At 36.8% G+C, this 18,603-nt stretch overlaps 1 protein-coding gene across 1 annotated transcript in view; it reads right to left on the reverse strand.

The window, feature by feature from the left end:
- The window catches only part of LOC135462595 (putative ankyrin repeat protein RF_0381), a 104,785-nt gene that overhangs the window by 38,551 nt on the left and 47,631 nt on the right, over window positions 1–18,603 (reverse strand). Inside the window, exons 7-16 of the mRNA XM_064739818.1 lie at window positions 14,128–14,226; window positions 13,351–13,449; window positions 10,348–10,446; window positions 8,601–8,699; window positions 7,276–7,374; window positions 4,676–4,774; window positions 4,123–4,221; window positions 2,021–2,119; window positions 870–968; window positions 308–406 (exon numbers count right to left, since the gene is read on the reverse strand). Of these exons, the coding sequence (XP_064595888.1) occupies window positions 308–406; window positions 870–968; window positions 2,021–2,119; window positions 4,123–4,221; window positions 4,676–4,774; window positions 7,276–7,374; window positions 8,601–8,699; window positions 10,348–10,446; window positions 13,351–13,449; window positions 14,128–14,226 (990 nt within the window). The remainder of the gene's footprint in view (window positions 1–307; window positions 407–869; window positions 969–2,020; window positions 2,120–4,122; window positions 4,222–4,675; window positions 4,775–7,275; window positions 7,375–8,600; window positions 8,700–10,347; window positions 10,447–13,350; window positions 13,450–14,127; window positions 14,227–18,603) is intronic.

Consider the following 18,603-nt stretch of genomic DNA (forward strand, 5'->3'; position numbering starts at 1 on the left):
CGCTTCAAATGTATAAACGAACGTGCATGAATTTATTTGCAACATATTCTGGTAGAGAAATGTTAATCTTATTTTTTGTTTATTTTTTCACCTTTAATTAGGTGTAGATTGCGAAGACATAATATCATTTTTGTTCATGTCATATTGTGTTTACGCCAGAGACGGCAGAGCATTCATAATTCATGGCAAAGTCAATAATTTTCCGTCTTTGACTTTTGCTCATACATGTATTTAGAGTTTAAACTAAGTGTTTAAAATGGTTCTTGGTGCAACATGCTCTACTTCTAAATACCCATACAGCCCGTACCTTATTCCGTACGTTGACATTGGCTCGGTGCTTTATCAGCAGACAAACAAGCTCCATATTATCTGACCTCACCGCCCAAAACAAAACCGTCTCTCCTTCCTGTGGAATGTCACAATAAATACGCCATTTATATACTGTCTCAATACAAGGTTTGTCTTCCAATTATTATTTATCGCCGCACCCCCCAATCTCTCCCCCAAAAGGTAGTATCTCTATCATTTGGACTGCCAGGATATTGAACTGGTGGAAAGGCTAGTTTAAAAACCCACTGAGCGACGATTGGCCATAACCATAGCCTAATGAATACATGGGCATTCGTATGCTGACAATGTATACTATAATGTTAGCAACATTTTCTTCAGGGTTTTTGGAGCAAATCTGTTGTTTTTTGGTTGGCATGTTGTACCCCCTAATATTTCCACGCACGGAGGAGCCAGGGCACCTCAATGGAGAATCAATTTACACAGTATTCCAGGAAATCAACCTAAAGTAATACATGTATTTAAGTGTTGGTCTTATTTAGTCTAGAGTCAGAGGCAATGTGAAACTGTACACCACACACCTCATTCTGTACACTGACATCAGCGCCTCTCTCTACCAACAGACAAACAAGATCCAGATTATTGGCCCTCAGGGCTAAAAGCAAAGGCGTCTTTTCATCCTGTACAAGATAAAAATAGTATACAGATAAAGTCAAGCTTTAATGTCATAAAAAGAGACGGAGACTTTTGACACACACTGTTTTGTGTATTTGGGAATAAAATTTCGATGATTCCATTTCCGAAAACAAAAACAAAATCAATCCAGCGCTAACCAGGTTGGCATCCTAACATTAATAAATAATATAAACATTTCAAAATTGTGTACATAACATTAGCTTCATTTCTGTAACATTATCACATAATTCAGTCCTATTTGTAGTATTGTCTGCCTTGTCCAGTGTGAGTGTTCGTCATGTAGCTAACCGATTGTTCATTCAATGACTGCTCTTACCACTTACATATACACCTGGATGATTTCTTTTATTTCCAGTGCGCGGACATTTATGTAAAATCAAAGTCTGGTATCACTACATGATGTACGTGGCAACTGATTTTATTTTAAGCAGGCAGATTTCGGTAGCACAGTCTGAGCAAAGCCCTGAAGTCTTTGGTACTGTGCACTTGCCGCACCATTCGGTACATATATCTCGGCGTCTTTCTGGCAAATTACTGTAACTGACGTCATATCTACCACATTTAAGGGCACATAAGGAATCTATTTGGACATTTATGTTATATCAAAGTTTGCTATCAGAGTATAACGTGCGTGGCAACTGATAGTGTTTTAAACAGGCAAATCTCAGTAGCACAGTCTGTGTTAAAACCTCTTTCTGGTAAATTACCGTAACTGAGAATTTGACGAGGTTTCAACTACTGAGAGATCACTGGCCATAAATATCTAAAAAATCAAAGGACATTTGTAAGTGGGTAATGTATGCAATAATGTTAACAACATTTTCTACGGGGTTTTTGAAGCGAATCTGTTTATTTTTGTTGGTATTTTGTATCTTTTAACATTTACACGCACGGAGGAGCCAGGGTACCTTAACGGAAAAACAATTTACACTTTATTCCTGGAAACAAACCCAAAGTAATACATACATTTTAGTGTTGGTCTTATGTAGTCATAAGAAGGGACAATGTGAAAATCATCGCACTGTACACCACCTACCTCATTCTGTACATTGACATCAGCGCCTCTCTCTACCAACAGACGAACAAGATCCAGATTATTTGCCCTCAGTGCAAAAAGCAAAGGCGTCTTTCCATCCTGTAACAATTGAAAATAGTATGTAGATAAAGTCAAGTTTGAATGTCATAAAAAGGGATGTATATGAAGTCAGGGCTAAGTGTCAAAAAGGGTGCCGAGATTTTTAGATGATCGCATTTTTGAATACACCGACAAAATCAATGAAGCATTAATGAGGTTGGCATCCTAGCATTAACAAATAATGTAAACTCTCTAAAACTGTGTACAGATTAGCTTTATTTCTAAACATTTGGATTCTACAATTCTACACCAGTTGTCACCACTCCAGGCATCTGATTCCAGTATAAAGATACTTTGCTTTTACAAACTGCCCATTGAACATCTGTCTCGTTTCTGTGGAAGAGGTGACATGACGATAACATGTTGACTTGATTTAGTGTTATTGGTATTATTGTCTGTCTAGTTCAATGTGAGTGTTCGATATATAGCTAACGAATTGTACATTACATGACTGCGTTATACATATACCTGTAAGATATAATTTATTTCCACGGCGCGGACATTTATGTAAAATCAAACTCTGGTATCAGAGCATAATGTACGTGGCAACTGATTGTGTTTTAAGCAGCAGATCTCAGTAGCACAGTCTGTGTAAAGTGGTGAGCTGTTTGTTACTGCACACCTGCGCAACCGTTCGGTACGTATATCTGGGCGTAATTCTAGTAAATCACCGTAAATGACGTCATATCTGCCTCTTTAAGAGTACATGGGGAATGTATTCTCGTAAAATAAACCAAACTGTGGTTTACACGGTAAAGTATTTAGCAATTGTAGTAACTCTGTTCTACATGTTCGAGGCATCCTCAAAAATGGTTACACATTCAGTTCAGACTCAATCTAGTATAGAATTAGCTTTAAAGCTTTTTAAACAATTTTTTTACCCAATTAACATTAAAATCGTTTGTGAGACAACTGAAACATAAAGCCATTGTGTATATGGACATAGGTGACGTGTTTTTTCAACTGATCTGTGGACCACATGTCAAATCCTGAATTTTGACATCAGCTCCCTTCTTGACTTGGGGACGAAAGCGATCCAGATCATTTGCCTCCGATGAGCCATGGATAATGATGTTCCCCCCTCCTGCGTACCGTAACAATAATATACAAACCACGACCTTATCTCCCGAATGCAGAACTTGTGCTAATTCACCTGTCACGCAAAACTTCATTAAACCAAAGTTTTAAGTTAAAACATATTGCCAAAAAAATGTATGTATGTTTTTACCTAATTGTGCCTAAAGCATGGTGCTAACGGTCGAGCAATTGGCTGCCATTTAAGCATTTACGAAAGTAGTTGGAATAAAACCATAATTGACATTGTATGAAAAGAAAATGTTTCACAGATGACTATTTGTCAACTATCACACTGCTGCTACTCTCTGTGTTATAAGATTTATTACATTATATCCCTATACTCAGCTGGTAGACGATAGATCCATAAGGTCTTGTAGCTTTGCATTGTTTTAATGGTAATGTATGTTAAATGTGATGACAACACAGCATGTTGAGTTCTTCAAGACTAGTGATATCAAATTAATTGCAAATTCAAAGACGCCATTCTATTCTGCGGACGTAACAGTGTAGCCAATATGAAATGTTTTGCAGCAAATATGAATGGTGACAAATATCAGTCTGGATTTTAGACGTCGGCCATCTTAAACCCTAGCATAGTATGTACATGTCTATTTATCTGCAAAAGTTTCTTTTTTCGAAACTGTAAATGTATCAACGAACGTGCATGAATTTTTTTGCAACATAATGGGCAGAGATATGTTGATCTATTTTTTTGTTTTTCACCTTTAATTAGGTGTAGATTGCGAATACATAATACTGTGTTTACGCCAGAGGCTGCATAGTGTATATAATTCATGCCCAAAGTCAATAATTTTCCTTCTTTGATCTTTGTGCATACATGTATTGAGAGATAAAACTAGGTGTGTAAAATGGCTCTTGCTCCAACATGCTCTCCTTTTTAATAAATGTAACCATACAACACGTACCCTATTCTGTAAGTTGACATTGGCTCCGTGATTTATCAGCAAACGAACAAGGTCCATATCATCTTTCCTTACCGCCCAAAACAAAACCGTCTCTCCTTCCTGTGGGATGTCACAATAACACGCCTTTATGCCTCGATATAAGGTTTGTCTTACAATTATTATTTATCACCCCCCCCCCCCAAAGTTCTCCCCCCAAAAAAGTAAAAGCTCTGTCATATGGACTGCCAGGATATTAAGAGATTAGTTTAAGAAAACACGGAGCGACCATTGGCCAAAACTACCTGCTAAATACAGGCACAATTGTATGCAGGCAATTTATATTGTAATGTTAGCAACATTTTCTTCAGGGTTTTGGGAGCAAATCTGTGTTTGTTTATTTTTTATCAGTATGTTGTACCCCCTAATATTTTCACGCACGCAGGAACCAGGGCACCTCAATGGAGAATCAGTTTAGGCTGTCTTCCTGGAAATCAATCTAAAGTAAAACATGCATTTTAGTGTTGGTCTTATTTAGTCTAGAGTCAGAGGCAATGTGAAACTGTACACCACATACCTCATTCTGTACACTGACATCAGCGCCTCTCTCTACCAACAGACGAACAAGATCAGGATTATTTGCCCTCAGTGCTAAAAGCAAAGGCGTCTTTCCATCCTGTAAAAGTTGAAAATAGTATGTAAATGAAGTCAGGCTTGAGTGTCAAGAAAGGGCCGGAGAATTTTGACACATTCAGGTTTTTATTTGGAAAAAACTTTTTAGATGATTCCCATTTCTTAAAACACCGACCAAAGCAAATAAACATTAACGAGGTTGGCACCCTAGGATTAAATCATGTAAACTCTCCAAAACTGCGTACATAACATTAATTTTACATTACATGACTGTGTTATATATATTTATATATATACCTATATGATTTATTTTATTTCCACGGCGCGGACATTTATGTAAAATTAAAGTTTGGTATCAGGGCAAAATGTACGTGGCAAATGATTGTGTTTTAACCAGAAGATTTCAGTGGCACAGTCTGAGTAAAGTCGTGAACTGTTTGTTACTGCATACTTGCGCCACCGTTCGGCACATATATCTGGGCGTCTTTCTGGTAAATTACCGTAACTGATGTGATGTCTGCCTCTTTAAGAGCACATCAGGAATGTGTGCACGTCAAACGAGCCAAACTGTGTTATAAACGGTAGAAATAATCGGCAATGGTACAAATTCTGTTTAACATATTCAAGGCATCCTTCAAGTATATTTACAAATTTAGCGATTCCCTCGAGTCTTCAAATAGGTTTGAAGCCTTTTCAATATTTTTTACCAAATTAACATTAAAAAAATCGTTTTTGAGGATAACTGAATCATAAATCCCTTGTTTATATTGACATAGATAACGTGGTTTTTTATTTGATGTGTGGACGACGTTCTAGATCTTAAATTTTCACAACTCTATTCCTGACTAGGAGACGAACGCAGTCCAGATCATTTGCTTCCTCTGAGCCAGGTGTGAGAGTGTCTTTCCCTCCTGTGTACCGTAACAATAATATACAAACCACGAACTTTTCTCCCTGCTTGTAGAACTTGCGGCGATTCACCTACCACACACAACTTTATTTACCGACAATGTATTGCATTAAAAAGGAAATGGAACTAACATCACTGTATAGTTTTACCTAATTCTGCTTAACCAGTGTGTAAATGGGCACACAATTAGTTACAATTTTAGCATTTAAATTAGTTAGAATAAAACCCTAACTGACGTAGAAGAAGCGTAGATTCACAGGTGATACTCTGTCAACCATCACACTGCTGTGACTCTTTGCTGTTTGATTTATTATGCTGAATTCTTATATAATTTACCAGGATTTTGCTGGTGGACTAATGATTGATAAGGCCTGGTTCCTTCGCATTGTTTTAATAGTGCCGGGTGTTAAAATGTGATGACAAGACAAGACAGCATTTTTAGTCCTTTTAGGCCAGTGACGTCATATTACTTACAAGTAACATCGCTTTTGCTTTACCTAATTTAGCTTAAGGCTGTGTAGTAGCGGTCATTTAATTTCCTGCTATTTTTTCAAGTTTTCTGCTATTTAGGCATTTACATGATAAGACGGATAAATACATAAATGACAATATAATATGATAATACCGGATGTAGTTAAGTCTTCGTGTTTGCTTGCGCCGGAACAAAACAATTTATGACGGGAAGTCGTATCGGTTTCTAGAATACAAACCAGGTTACAGTATACGTCTTATATAAACAATACAGAGTGTCCAGCTGCATCAGGAGTACAATTAGATTGCCTCATGTTTTGATGTTTATCTGATAAAGTTTTAATCGAGTCAAGGCATCCTCCACATTAGAACGTAAACAAGAAAACCTCTTTGAGCAGGGACATGTATGACAGTCAATTTTCATTTGTAGTGGATTTAATTTTGGTAACCAAGATAACTGCACAAAGTACTTGGGTGTTCAGGATTGTGTATTCAGGAGGCTTGTATTAAGGAGTTCGGAAATGTTTACTAACCAAATGCTAGTCCAAAAATCATACAAACAGCTTTGTAACATTGATTTCATTTAAAAGAAAAGATGACATTTCTAAAATCTATAACTTAAATGAAATATCTATATTTTATGCCTAATAAAATACATCAATTTTCTGCCAGCAGTGCTTTTTTTAGTATTGTATAGTTTAACATCAAAGGTTTAGAAATCTCTTTCAGGCCGCTCCCTTTGTCTGAACACAATAATATCCACTATTATAACGATATACGTACGTACTTAGTTAATACTGGAAATGCACGTTAATCATATGGTAGGAGTAACCACCTTAAGCACAGTGACGTCACAATGAATATTCAGGAGCAGGGAAGGAGGCTTTTCATTAAATAAGTCTAAAGTACGACGCGACTTCTAATGTTTCTCGAATCCGTAGATTTTGAAGTAAATAACGAACTTTAAACCGTATTTCTTCCTGACTAAAGAAAACTTAAAAAAAAAAAAACATCAACAGAATTTCATACAATTTCTATAGCTCTTTCATGTAAGGTATAGGTTGTATAAATGTCATCTTTGCATTTAAGACCACAGGGATTCCACAATGTTACGTGTAGCTTGTCACCTATGTGATGTGTGTGTTTCCAAAACAACAACTCACCTTATTCTGAATGTTGATGTCACCGTCCAGATCCACAATCTGACGGACAAGATCCACATTATTTTTACGCACTGCCCAATGAGCAGCCGTTTCTCCTTCCTGTGGAATGTCACAATAACATATATGTAGCAGGCTCTTAGACACCAGTGGTCTAGAAGTATCTCCCAATTGTTAGTGTATATCGTGTAGGTACACGAGCTATCTATTGATAAACCAAACTGGTCAAGGATGTGTTGCACTGGTCCGCAGTGCCACACTCACATTGTACTACAGTGCCGCTTGTAGTTAAGCATTAATTGAACAATTCGAATGCAGACCTAATCCAGGAAAGCTGACAAGAGTCCGGAATTTACCGTTTAGGTGTGTTTTGTATCATTTGTGTCACTGTCATCGCTGATCTGGCGTTACTCTCGATCTTGTAGTACTTTCTACCTTATGACTGCACGATGAAGGATTGGTTATTCACCAACCTGCACTAAGCTGTGACTGAGCAGAACCAAGCTGACACTGGCGAGGAAAGGTTTGACCTGGTAACATCTGGATTTATATGAAAAGCCTTTAAGAATCTTATTCTCCAGAACAACTGAACCGATTGACCTCAAACCTGGCACACGTGACTAACTATATGTAGTTTGGTGGCAATTAAACCTTTATAATATAAAAAAGTCTTTTTGTAAATTAGGCTTGGACAGACCAATCAAAATAACGCAAACTTATGTCAAATGTAAAATCTGCATAATTGGATCAAACAAAAGCCTAACTGAGCTCAGGATTATGACAAACAACTCCCGGTTAAGCTGTGGCTTTTACGTTATAGCCCAAAAACTTTTCAAAACTTAAAGTTTAACATTTTTAATGACTTTTTTAAAAAACTACATGACATTTTCGCAAACTTTGTTACCCCTAAAGGTGAGAGTAAATTTCATTCGATTTTAATAAAACTAATGTATGTCTAATGGATAGACCTATAAATGAATGAATATACGCCGAGGAGTCGTTTGGTAATGTACATATTTTTACGAGCTCCGTCTTTAAACGTCGCATTATATTTTTCTTTATTTTGCCTGGTGGGTGTCTGACTTAGATTTTTCCCTTTGTGTACGTTATTGCCTGTATTGTAATTCAGTCGAGCGTTTTCGAGGCTTCGGCGTTTAAGTGAAATATTCTTGAGTATGGCGTAAAACACAAATCAAATAAATATGTAAATTAATAAATTTAGACTGTATTCCTGGAAAAAACCAAAGTAAAACATGTATTTTAGTGTTGGTCTTATTTAGTGTAATATTTAAGACGAAGTGAAAATCGTCGTACGGTACACCACGTACCTCATTCTGTACATTGACATCAGGGCCCCTCTCTAACAACAAACGAACAAGATCCAAATTATTTGCCCTCGATGCTAAAAGCAAAGGGGTCTTCCCATCCTGCAAAAGTTAAAAATAGTAAAAATGTCAGCAAGGTCATGGATTCTACATGTATGTTATTTGTCACCACAAAAAGCATCAGTTTCCAATATAAATATACATTATTTTTACAAACTGCCCAGTAAACAACTGTCTCGTTCCTGTGGAACAGGTGACAGTACGGTAACATGTTCACATAATTCAGTGCTATTTGTAGTATTGTCTCTCTTGTCCATTGTGAGTGTTCGTCATGTAGCTAACGAATTGTTCATTCCATCACTGTGTGATTAAGAGCACATGGGGAATGTATTCCCATCAAATAAGCCAAACTGTGGTATAGAAGGTAAAAACATTGGGCTATGGCACAAATTCTGTTCAACATATTTAAGGCACCCTCAACATATATTTAGATATTCAGTTCTGATCCCATCGAGTTTAGATTTAGTTTTGAAGCCTTTCAAACCTTTTTTTATCAAGTAAACATCAAAAAATCGTTTTTGATGATAACTGAAACATAAATCTCTTATTTGTATTGAGATAGATAACTGTCCTTTCATTTGATCTGTGCATGACCTACTAGATCCTGAACTTTGATAGCAGTTCCTTTCCTGACTAGTAGAGGAGGGCGATCCACATCATTTGCCTCCAATGAGCCAGGAGAAATGGTGTCCTTCCCTCCTGTGTACCGTATCAGTTAACTCTTCTGGTTTAAATGCGCCCGAACAAAACAATTTATGACGGTTCATACTGGTTTCTAGAATACAAACCAGAATATGAACAATATACAGAGTCCACCTGCATCAGGAGTACAATTAGGCTACCTCAGGTTGTCATGTTTATCTGAAAAAGTTTTCAGGCTTGATGACATTCAAGCTTTCATTTGTAGTGGATTAAAATTTGGGTAACATCAAAATAACTGCACAAAGTACTTGGGTGCTCAGGACTGTATATTCAAGAGTCTTGCATTTTGGAGTTCCGTCATGTTTAACCAAATTCTAGTCAAGATTCTATTTCAGAATAGAGTGTGTTATACAAACAGCTATAATTGTACGAAAAAAGCTATACTTAAGGATGAATAAAATATCTAAATTTTCTGCCAACAGTGTTTGTTATCTGAGTAGTTAATAGTTAAACATCGAAGGATTGGAAGTTTTTTTTTAGGCCGCCATTTTAACAGATTACATACTTCGTGCTTAGCTTTGCCCAATAGCTTTTCAGTGCATGGCATTCTAGGCACAGTTTGGCAGCCTACAGCCACGCATGTGGGCATGGTGTGCCCTCTGGTGCATTCCAAACTCTTCCTTTGTCTAAACACATTATTGTATCCACGATTATCATGATATACCTATCTATTTAGCTAATAATGGAAATGTGCGTTAATCATACAGTAGGAGAAAAATCTTAAGCACAGTGACGTCACAATGAGTTTTCGAGAGGAGGAAAGGGGGCTTTTCATTGAATAAGCCTAAAAGATGGTGCAACTTTTAATGTTTCTCGAATCGAATCTCCAATGTTTAAACTGTTTTTGTTTCAGACGAAAAAAAAGAGAATTCCATACAATTTGTACAGCTTTGTCAGGTAAGGTATATGTTGTATAAGTACGTTTTTTTTTCATTTAAGACCACAGGCATTCCACAATGTTAAACGTTCCAAAACAACAACAACTCACCTTATTCTGAATGTTGATGTCTCCGCCCAGATCCACAATCTGACGGACAAGATTCACATCATTTTTTCGCACTGCCCAATGAACAGCCGTTTCTCCCTCCTGTGGGAATTTCACAATAACATACATGTAGCAGATTCATAGTCATCAGTGGGATTGTTAGTGTATATCGTGTAGGTAAGCGGTCACACTGCACCAAAGTGCCGCTGCCATACACTGCGCCACAACACCGTGACGATGTACCACAGTGCCGCAATGAAACTGTACCACAGTGCCGTGATCGTTTGAATTTGTATAACATCATTTATATAACATAATAAATTATATGTGATGACAAGAAAACGTGTCCGCAAACCCAGGCCAGAAATTATTTTTTAAATCAGCACACATTTTTACACAATTGCCCCCCTTGAATCATTTCCATGGTGTATATTCTTTTGCATGTTAGTCATGAGCCATGTCGTTAAACAGTGTGTGTATGATGCATTAATTCAACAACTCAAATGCAGACCTAATCCAGGAAAGCTGACAAGAGTCCGGAATTTACCGTTTAGGTGTGTTATATATCACTTGTGTCACAGTTGCCGCTGATTTGGCGTCACTCTCGATCTTGTAGTACTTTCTACCTTATGAATGCACGATGAAGGATTGGTTATTCACCAACCTGCACTAAGCTGTGATTGAGCAGAACCAAGCTGACACTGGCGAGGAAAGGTTTGACTTCGTAACATCTGGATTTATATGAAAAGCCTTTAAGAATCTTATTCTCCAGAACAACTGAACCGATTGACCTCAAACCTGGCACACGTGACTATATATATGTAGTTTGGTGGCAATTGAACCTTTATAGTATAAAAAAAGTCTTTTTTTGTAAATCAGGCTTGGACAGACCAATCAAAATAGCGCAAACTTAGGTCAAATGTAAAATCTGCACAACTGGATCAAACAAAACCCTAAATGACCTCAGGATTATGACAAACAACTCCCGTTCAAAGCTGTGGCTTTTACGTGATAGCCCAAAAAACTTTTTCAAAACTTAAAGTTTAAAATTTTTTATGACTTTTTTTTAAAAACTACATGACATTTACGTAAATTTTGTTACCCCTAAAGGTGATAGTAAATTTCATTCGATTTTAATGAAAGTTTTGTATGTTTTAGGATAGACTTATGAATGAACGAATATAACCACGAAGAATCATTATGTGCGTTACATATTGTTACGTCTTGAAACATTGTATCATATTTTGTCTGGTCGATGTTTTGTGTTTTGTGTACGTCAATCAAGCGTTCTCGACGCTTCGGTGTTAAGGAGTTTCGTGTCCTTGTTCATACGGTATACATTCTGGAAATATATAGGGGTTGTAAACATGTTTACGATAAAACCATCTAGAATGTTCTTTATGTTAATTTATAAAATGAGGAACGGAGTGATATTTTGTTTCGCTAGTTTCTGTTTTTAAGCCGTTATTTTCGACCTTGTATCGCTCATTCTCTCAATGTGCGATTACATACATTCTATCTCAGTTTACCCTTTGAAAACATTTTCGACTAGTGAAACACACATCGCCAGCTCAGCATCATAGACGCTACTAAAAACCCATCCGCCCTGAAAAGTTACACTTCACAGGGAGTTGGAGATCTGCTTGTCACTTGTAATTCATTTACGTCAACTGACTCTCCTTTGGAAGCCGGAATATTCCATCCGGATTTTTGACGCTGCCATTAGTAAGAAACTATATATTTTTGCAATTATTTGTATTGTTTTGTATATTATTTTTAGTTGTATTATTTGCCTATTTTGTTAAAATATATGTATTGAACTTATTCCAGGATCTTCGTGTTTCTTTGATATTGTGTTAGGCCTATCGCTGATCTGAGAGTTGAAGAACCCAGTTGTTTCTCATCTTTACTCTCCCCCCTTATATGTGCATCTTCTTGCAGCAGGGTGAGCCAATGTTGAAGAAGTCCTTCCGCCACTGAAGTATCATGCCGAAGACACTAGACATGACACCCCATCCAGTCACACTCCTATTCTGTTTCCTTGCTCTAACCTTCCAGTGTTGAGCGCCAAGGCGTAGTAGGCCTAATAACGTTGCCGTGTAAATACGGGCAAAGTTTGTCGTATCTTTTGTCGGCTATTTTGGATTTCTTTCAACTGAGATGTTTTTTGAAAACGTCCACTTAAAATTGTAAAATTTTACATTCCTGTAGACCGACTCTATGTGTATGAAGTTTAAGAGAGGCGTCGAAATTCGTTCACAACTTCAAAGATGGTCACAAATGTGAGGTCACAAAAATATTTGGACTTGGTGTAACATGGACGTGTTGTGATGTATTTCAGGCTGCTGATTTCCATCCTGCTCTTAGTTTTCTCAACAAAGGTGTTGAAAGCTGTTAGAAAACCTCTTATCCACTTAACAAGGGAGTTTGTGTAAGACTGCATGAAATTTATTTGTCGCTTTAGTTTATCGCGGAAAGGGACATCAAGCTTGCAACAGTGTATTATTTCTATATTTTGTTCTCGGCTATAAGCAGAAGATTAGGTCCACACAATCTGTATGCTAGCCTATAGTTGTACTACCATTGTGGTGTCTGGGATTCAAATCCAACATGCTGTATCCATTTTTTTTTTGACGTTTGTCTCCTTCTTCCCGTAGCTATCATTACTATTACCAACATAATTTATTCAGAGCGTACAAAAGCAGATCTTGAAATCACTGTACTCGACAGCTATATTTTCATCTTGAATTACGGAGAATCAAACTACTCACAAATCATCAGAAAGTTCAAATAGTGTGATGCAACAAACAACATGCTCTTCCTATACACAATCGTATGAATATACTTGCATGATACAGCTGAATGAGAGAGGAGTATGTAATACAGCTGTTTGATCCACGTGTCTTCTGAATTACTCCTTACTTGTACCATATACATTTACATGTAGTTATGATCTTGTGGCCATCGATAAGATCTGTTAATTGTAGCTGGTTCTACCCGACATACCTGATCCGGGGCTGTGAGACTGACTCCTTTCTTCACCAGTAGACGAACACTCTCTATATCATTGTTCATTACTGCATTGCGCAAAGACATCTGGCCTCTCTGTAGATTGTCATAACTATGTGTCAATTCCGATATAAATGTATAATTACGACATCAGTTTACAACATTAAACTCATCTGCACATATCTCCAGGTACAGTAGATATCTTAACTAGTCATTTACATATTTATCTTACTCACTGTTCACAGATATACTCACAGTCTCCCATCAAAGATACTGCATACATTTATTGCCAGCTAAAACTCCATATTTTGACACTAAATGTTACTCGGGCTCCACGTGTCAGTATGTCGTGTGTGATATTGTCGCGTTTTTAGTTTGTAACAAAATGTCCTGAAACCAGACTTTATGTAAATTATAAAATTATGTGCAAACCTTATTTACATCAACTATAAAAGTTTGGGGAAATACTCTGTATAATCTGTAAAGGGTTAATTGTCATATCTATAACATAACAACAACAGCTATCCAAAGTAATGACTAAATGAACTACCCGAAGTCCAGGATAGACTTAATGGGCTGTGAAACTTTAACTTAGAAGGGCACGCTCGCCTTTTGTTCCTGATATAGCATAGAATGGCCCAGGTGATCGGGCCATGTGCCACAGTTCAAATTGAGTTTGCCTTTCGATGCATTTTAGCTAGATAATTCTGTACCATTCGCCGTCACACACCGTAGTTAATTTCATAAAACATGTATAGACGTATTATAACATACCTTATCCTGTACACTGGCGTCCTCATCCTTCTGTGTCAGCAAAAGAACAATGCGCACATGGTTTAATGCTGACGCCATGCTCAAAGCCGTCCACCCGTCCTGAATAATGTCCAAGACAGTTAATAATTAGTGTAGTTAAGGCTCCACACGTCAAACAGACCCAGTGTTCAGCCAATTTTGCAAAAAGTATAAGAGCAAAGAATTCAATATAACATAATAACTACAAAAAACAAAGCCTTAGAAATAAACATAACAAGCACAAAAAACAATAACAAAGCTTTAAAAATAAACATAATAGATCAAAGCGCTCTGTAACGCATCACTATTAGAAAAACTGAAACATACACATGTGCTTGTATACAGAATATAACGGATGTAAAACATGGTGTTCATACAGGATTTTAGTAGATTAAAAATAATCTCTATTTTTTCAGTTTTAATAACACGTGTGCGCGTTTATAAAATGAAAGTATTGACTATTTGTACAAGGCTCTGTACGAACGTGACAAAGAAACATACCTCACAGAGGATGTAACAGGTAAATAAAAAGGTATAAAAATTCCTTTACTCAAAGAAAATGTCATATTGAATTAATCGAAATGCACTTAGGAAGGCAATGAATAGCAGTATGCAGACGACAGATATTCGATCCATTTCACAAGGAATTAACAGGGCATCAATGATCTAAAACCCTAAAGTACATAGGTATATGGCATGATTAAATGTCTGTCCTCCGTCAATGGATACATTTTGCGAACAGTTGCCATATTGGAACAATCTCAAACAGCATAATTAACTGTTCATGTCCTAAGTAAGACCCAGACTGATCTGAAAACAAAGTTCTAGACGTTTGGCTGTGTGAAGTGCTAGGTTGAGGCGTATACACGAGCTCGTAGATACAATCAGAAATGTATATCGCACGGCAAACCTTTCGCATGAACATTAATGGGTGTTAATTGTATTCATATAGCTTGGAGTTCAGATTTCAGTGATGATAAAATCACGTTTTATTCTGTAATGTTAAACCCATGGACAAAGTGTGTTTTTACTCGAACAATGAAGGCTTACACAAGCGATAGTTATATAAGCAATGATAAATATCGTTACTTTCCTTGGCAGTTTGTCACGGCGTTTGGGCACAAAAAAGCGTCTTAAATACATGGACCTCTTTGGCACTTATGTTCCTTTTTTTTTGTCTGTCGAGCGTTAGGCCGCGTGGGTCCTCTGTTATTTGGTGACGATCTAACCGAGCCACTATATTGACAGCCTCGACGGATTTCACAAATACAAGTAACTGCATTAAGTTTTAGAAGGAAGAGGGCCCAGAGGATCGTTTTATAAAAAGTGTAAAGGCTAAGCTTAGACGGCTAACTCAATTAGCCAACTCGCAATTCTGTCTAACCCGTTTCACTCTGGAAAAATTGGGCTATCCACTAAAGCTTTTTGTCTTAGATTTTGAAATACAAGAGGAAAAAATCCGGCTTTAGGTGTGTTATCATTCCAGTTTGTGAACGGTTATTTATTCATTCAAGAAAAATAGGATTAGATCAGCTTCGGTCAGAAAATGAAGATCGTTTTAAAGCTCACAAACCACCAAAGCGCATTCGCTGTTGTTGTTCTACTTTGATTGTCTATTGAGACTAAATGGTCTTTTGTTGGCAAACTTCGTTAGAAACGAAAATGAAAAAGAAATTATCATTTTTGGGCGGTATTTATACATAGTAGTTTAACTTATTTATATTTTGAAGCCAATTTAATAATTATCATCATAGATCCAAATTTCTATGGTAAGCCGGCTAAGCTTTAGACAGTTTCAATTTTGCGAAAAGCCTGGTGAATGTTTTCGTGGCCTCTTTATAATAGTCGGCTACACGACCCTTAGCCGACAAATAGACATTAGACAGCTACAGAAGTTTTGTGAAAGAGGTACACATGTTGGTTTTAGGCCAAAGTTCGCTTTGTGTCGATTACATGTTTACAACTATATCGTAAGATCGTATTTTTTTTTAAACCGTGTACACTGTTATAAGCGTAAAAGTTAAATAGTCTTTGAAAGTTGATTCCTTTACATGCGAAAATGTCAAGATCGACATGCAACAACGACACATGTTTTGATATGTGTAAATGTTGAATGTTACTGCGAGTTGCTACAGCATATAACCGATACACATTGACATAGATCTTTTTTACTAGGAACTGTGTAAGACGATGTGTAAAACGTAAGCAATGATTTGCACGTTTTATAATTTAAGTACCGATCGCTTAAAGTAAGTAATGAATGCACTTTTATCTTTGTTGCAGTCAATCCCTGCCTCTGAATAAACTGAACTTCAATCTCCAAATAGAAAACTGAACTGTAAAATCATAACGTTGGAATAAAACGAAGACAGTGATTTGGCGGAGATATTGTACTTTACAAGATATTAATAAAATAGTACAAACATAAGAAAGGCAGAATAACTGGAGATTATCGTATTGTCTTTATTACGGTTATAAAGCCTGTGCCAGATGAAAACATACTTAAAATGCTACTTCAGTAAAAATGCTATTAATAACAAATTCACTAATAATGAGCATAACTGCGCTTATTCATACGGGGAATGTAAACATCACACGAGTATGTATGGGTTATGCCCCTTTAATACACGTACATTATTGAATGTACTAAATCATATTGTCAACAGCCATACAGTAACAGCGCTATTTGAATCCACAAAATCAACCCTGGAACAGATTGATTACCTTTAGGAATACTTCCTTAACTAATTTTAGATATTCTTCGCAAACATATTGGCAAATCTGTTGATGAAAGATGACATTTTAGCCCCATGTGACTTGGGAGAGGGGTGTCAAAAATGGCGAGAAGGACTGCATCAGCAAATTTCTTTGCAGCCAGAAAATAAAAAAAGACATAAAGTTTATGTTTTGTAACATTTTAGGGCATTCTATGGTGCTTGTGTTAACAATTAACTGTTGAAATCAAGTTTAAAGTCTATTCAAAATGCCACACAGTAGGGTTTTTCCATGACCCCAAACACCAAAGGAAACAGGGAGATTTTTGATTTTTGTGTTTTACACTTCTATTTATCTGTCAGAGGGTGTCATGGATGTTTAATTAGCATCTTTCTTCTTAATTTGATTTTTTAATTGCAGCGTTTTTCATTGTTCCTTTTCATTACCTGCTGCAGTTTATTTTTGATTCTGCCGTGCATTACTTTTGGCTTAACGCCGCATTTTCTGGAGGAAATCCCCTCTTTGTGTAGAATTTAGAGTTTCTCATGCAAACTGTAGAAAGAAGGTCTCTTTTGTGTAGGGCAAAGATTCTTTGGTCAAATTTTTGGATTGGTGTTCTAAGCATGGTGCCATCTACACCAAGCTAAGCAAATTTGATAGGAGGCCCAGTTTTTCCTTTCGTCCATCAGAAAACAACTGCATCTGCATAATAACCCTTGAGACGTCTTGCCTAATTTACTGTTGGGATAGTGTGCACTCACAATTTTACCTCTTAAGAGAGAATATCTTGAGATCTGTTAAACAACGTTTCGGGTGGAACGCTCTGGAAGTGGTTGGTGTATCCCTGGACAATCTACTACAAGTGACAGTTACTTGTTAATCACAAGGACCTTTGGACAGCACAGTCAACGCTTCATACTACCACTGAACTAGCAGTCATGTGACATTTCTCTAATTTGTCCATGCTCAAGTCCTGTTACCCAATGTCCACCGCTCGAGGCAGAATGTTTCACGAACCTTACCTTCTCGCGCTATCAAGGATCCAGAGTCATCATCAAAACAATGAATGAGCTCTGGTTTCTCCATAGCATAGGATCGTCTTCATCAAAGAATGCTACATCCTTTAAGAAATAATTTGCATCAGCTTCCATTCTGTTAATGTATTTATGGAACAAGTGCATTTTAATGTAGTAGTATGGCAGTCTCCATTATCAAGTGGCAAAAACCATATCTGATGTCACTGTTTACAATATTGTCAGAAAGGGCCACTGAAAGAGCCAGAGTTTATAAAACCGTTCAATATATTATAAAAATTTGAAGTTTCTTGTTTTTTTTTACATTACAGTAGACAGTTACACTCTGCAAAGAGTATTAAGGATTAATTTAGTCTATAATATTTGTGTTTTGCGGCTACTTATATATGAGTATTCATTCCTGTGCAAAGGAAAAATAATGTTATACTTGAAATGATACTTCAGTAAAAATTCTCTCCATGGTAAAGTCACGTATAATGAATCTGATCAAAGGTTTGCTATGACGTAGTTTTCAGGCATGCAGATCTCAGGTAAGGAAATGACACGAAACTTTACTTACCTCAGATAATCTGAAATAATGGGCGTGAATAAAAAAATTACACACCAGAGAAATTAAACTATTAATGCACTGTTATCAACTGAGGCGAAAACCTTGAAGATCTTACAAGTAAATGTACTGGCCAACCGATTATTCACCTAAATGTGTACA

This window comes from Liolophura sinensis, chromosome 2, assembly GCF_032854445.1.
Source record: "Liolophura sinensis isolate JHLJ2023 chromosome 2, CUHK_Ljap_v2, whole genome shotgun sequence".
Classification (NCBI taxonomy): domain Eukaryota; kingdom Metazoa; phylum Mollusca; class Polyplacophora; order Chitonida; family Chitonidae; genus Liolophura; species Liolophura sinensis.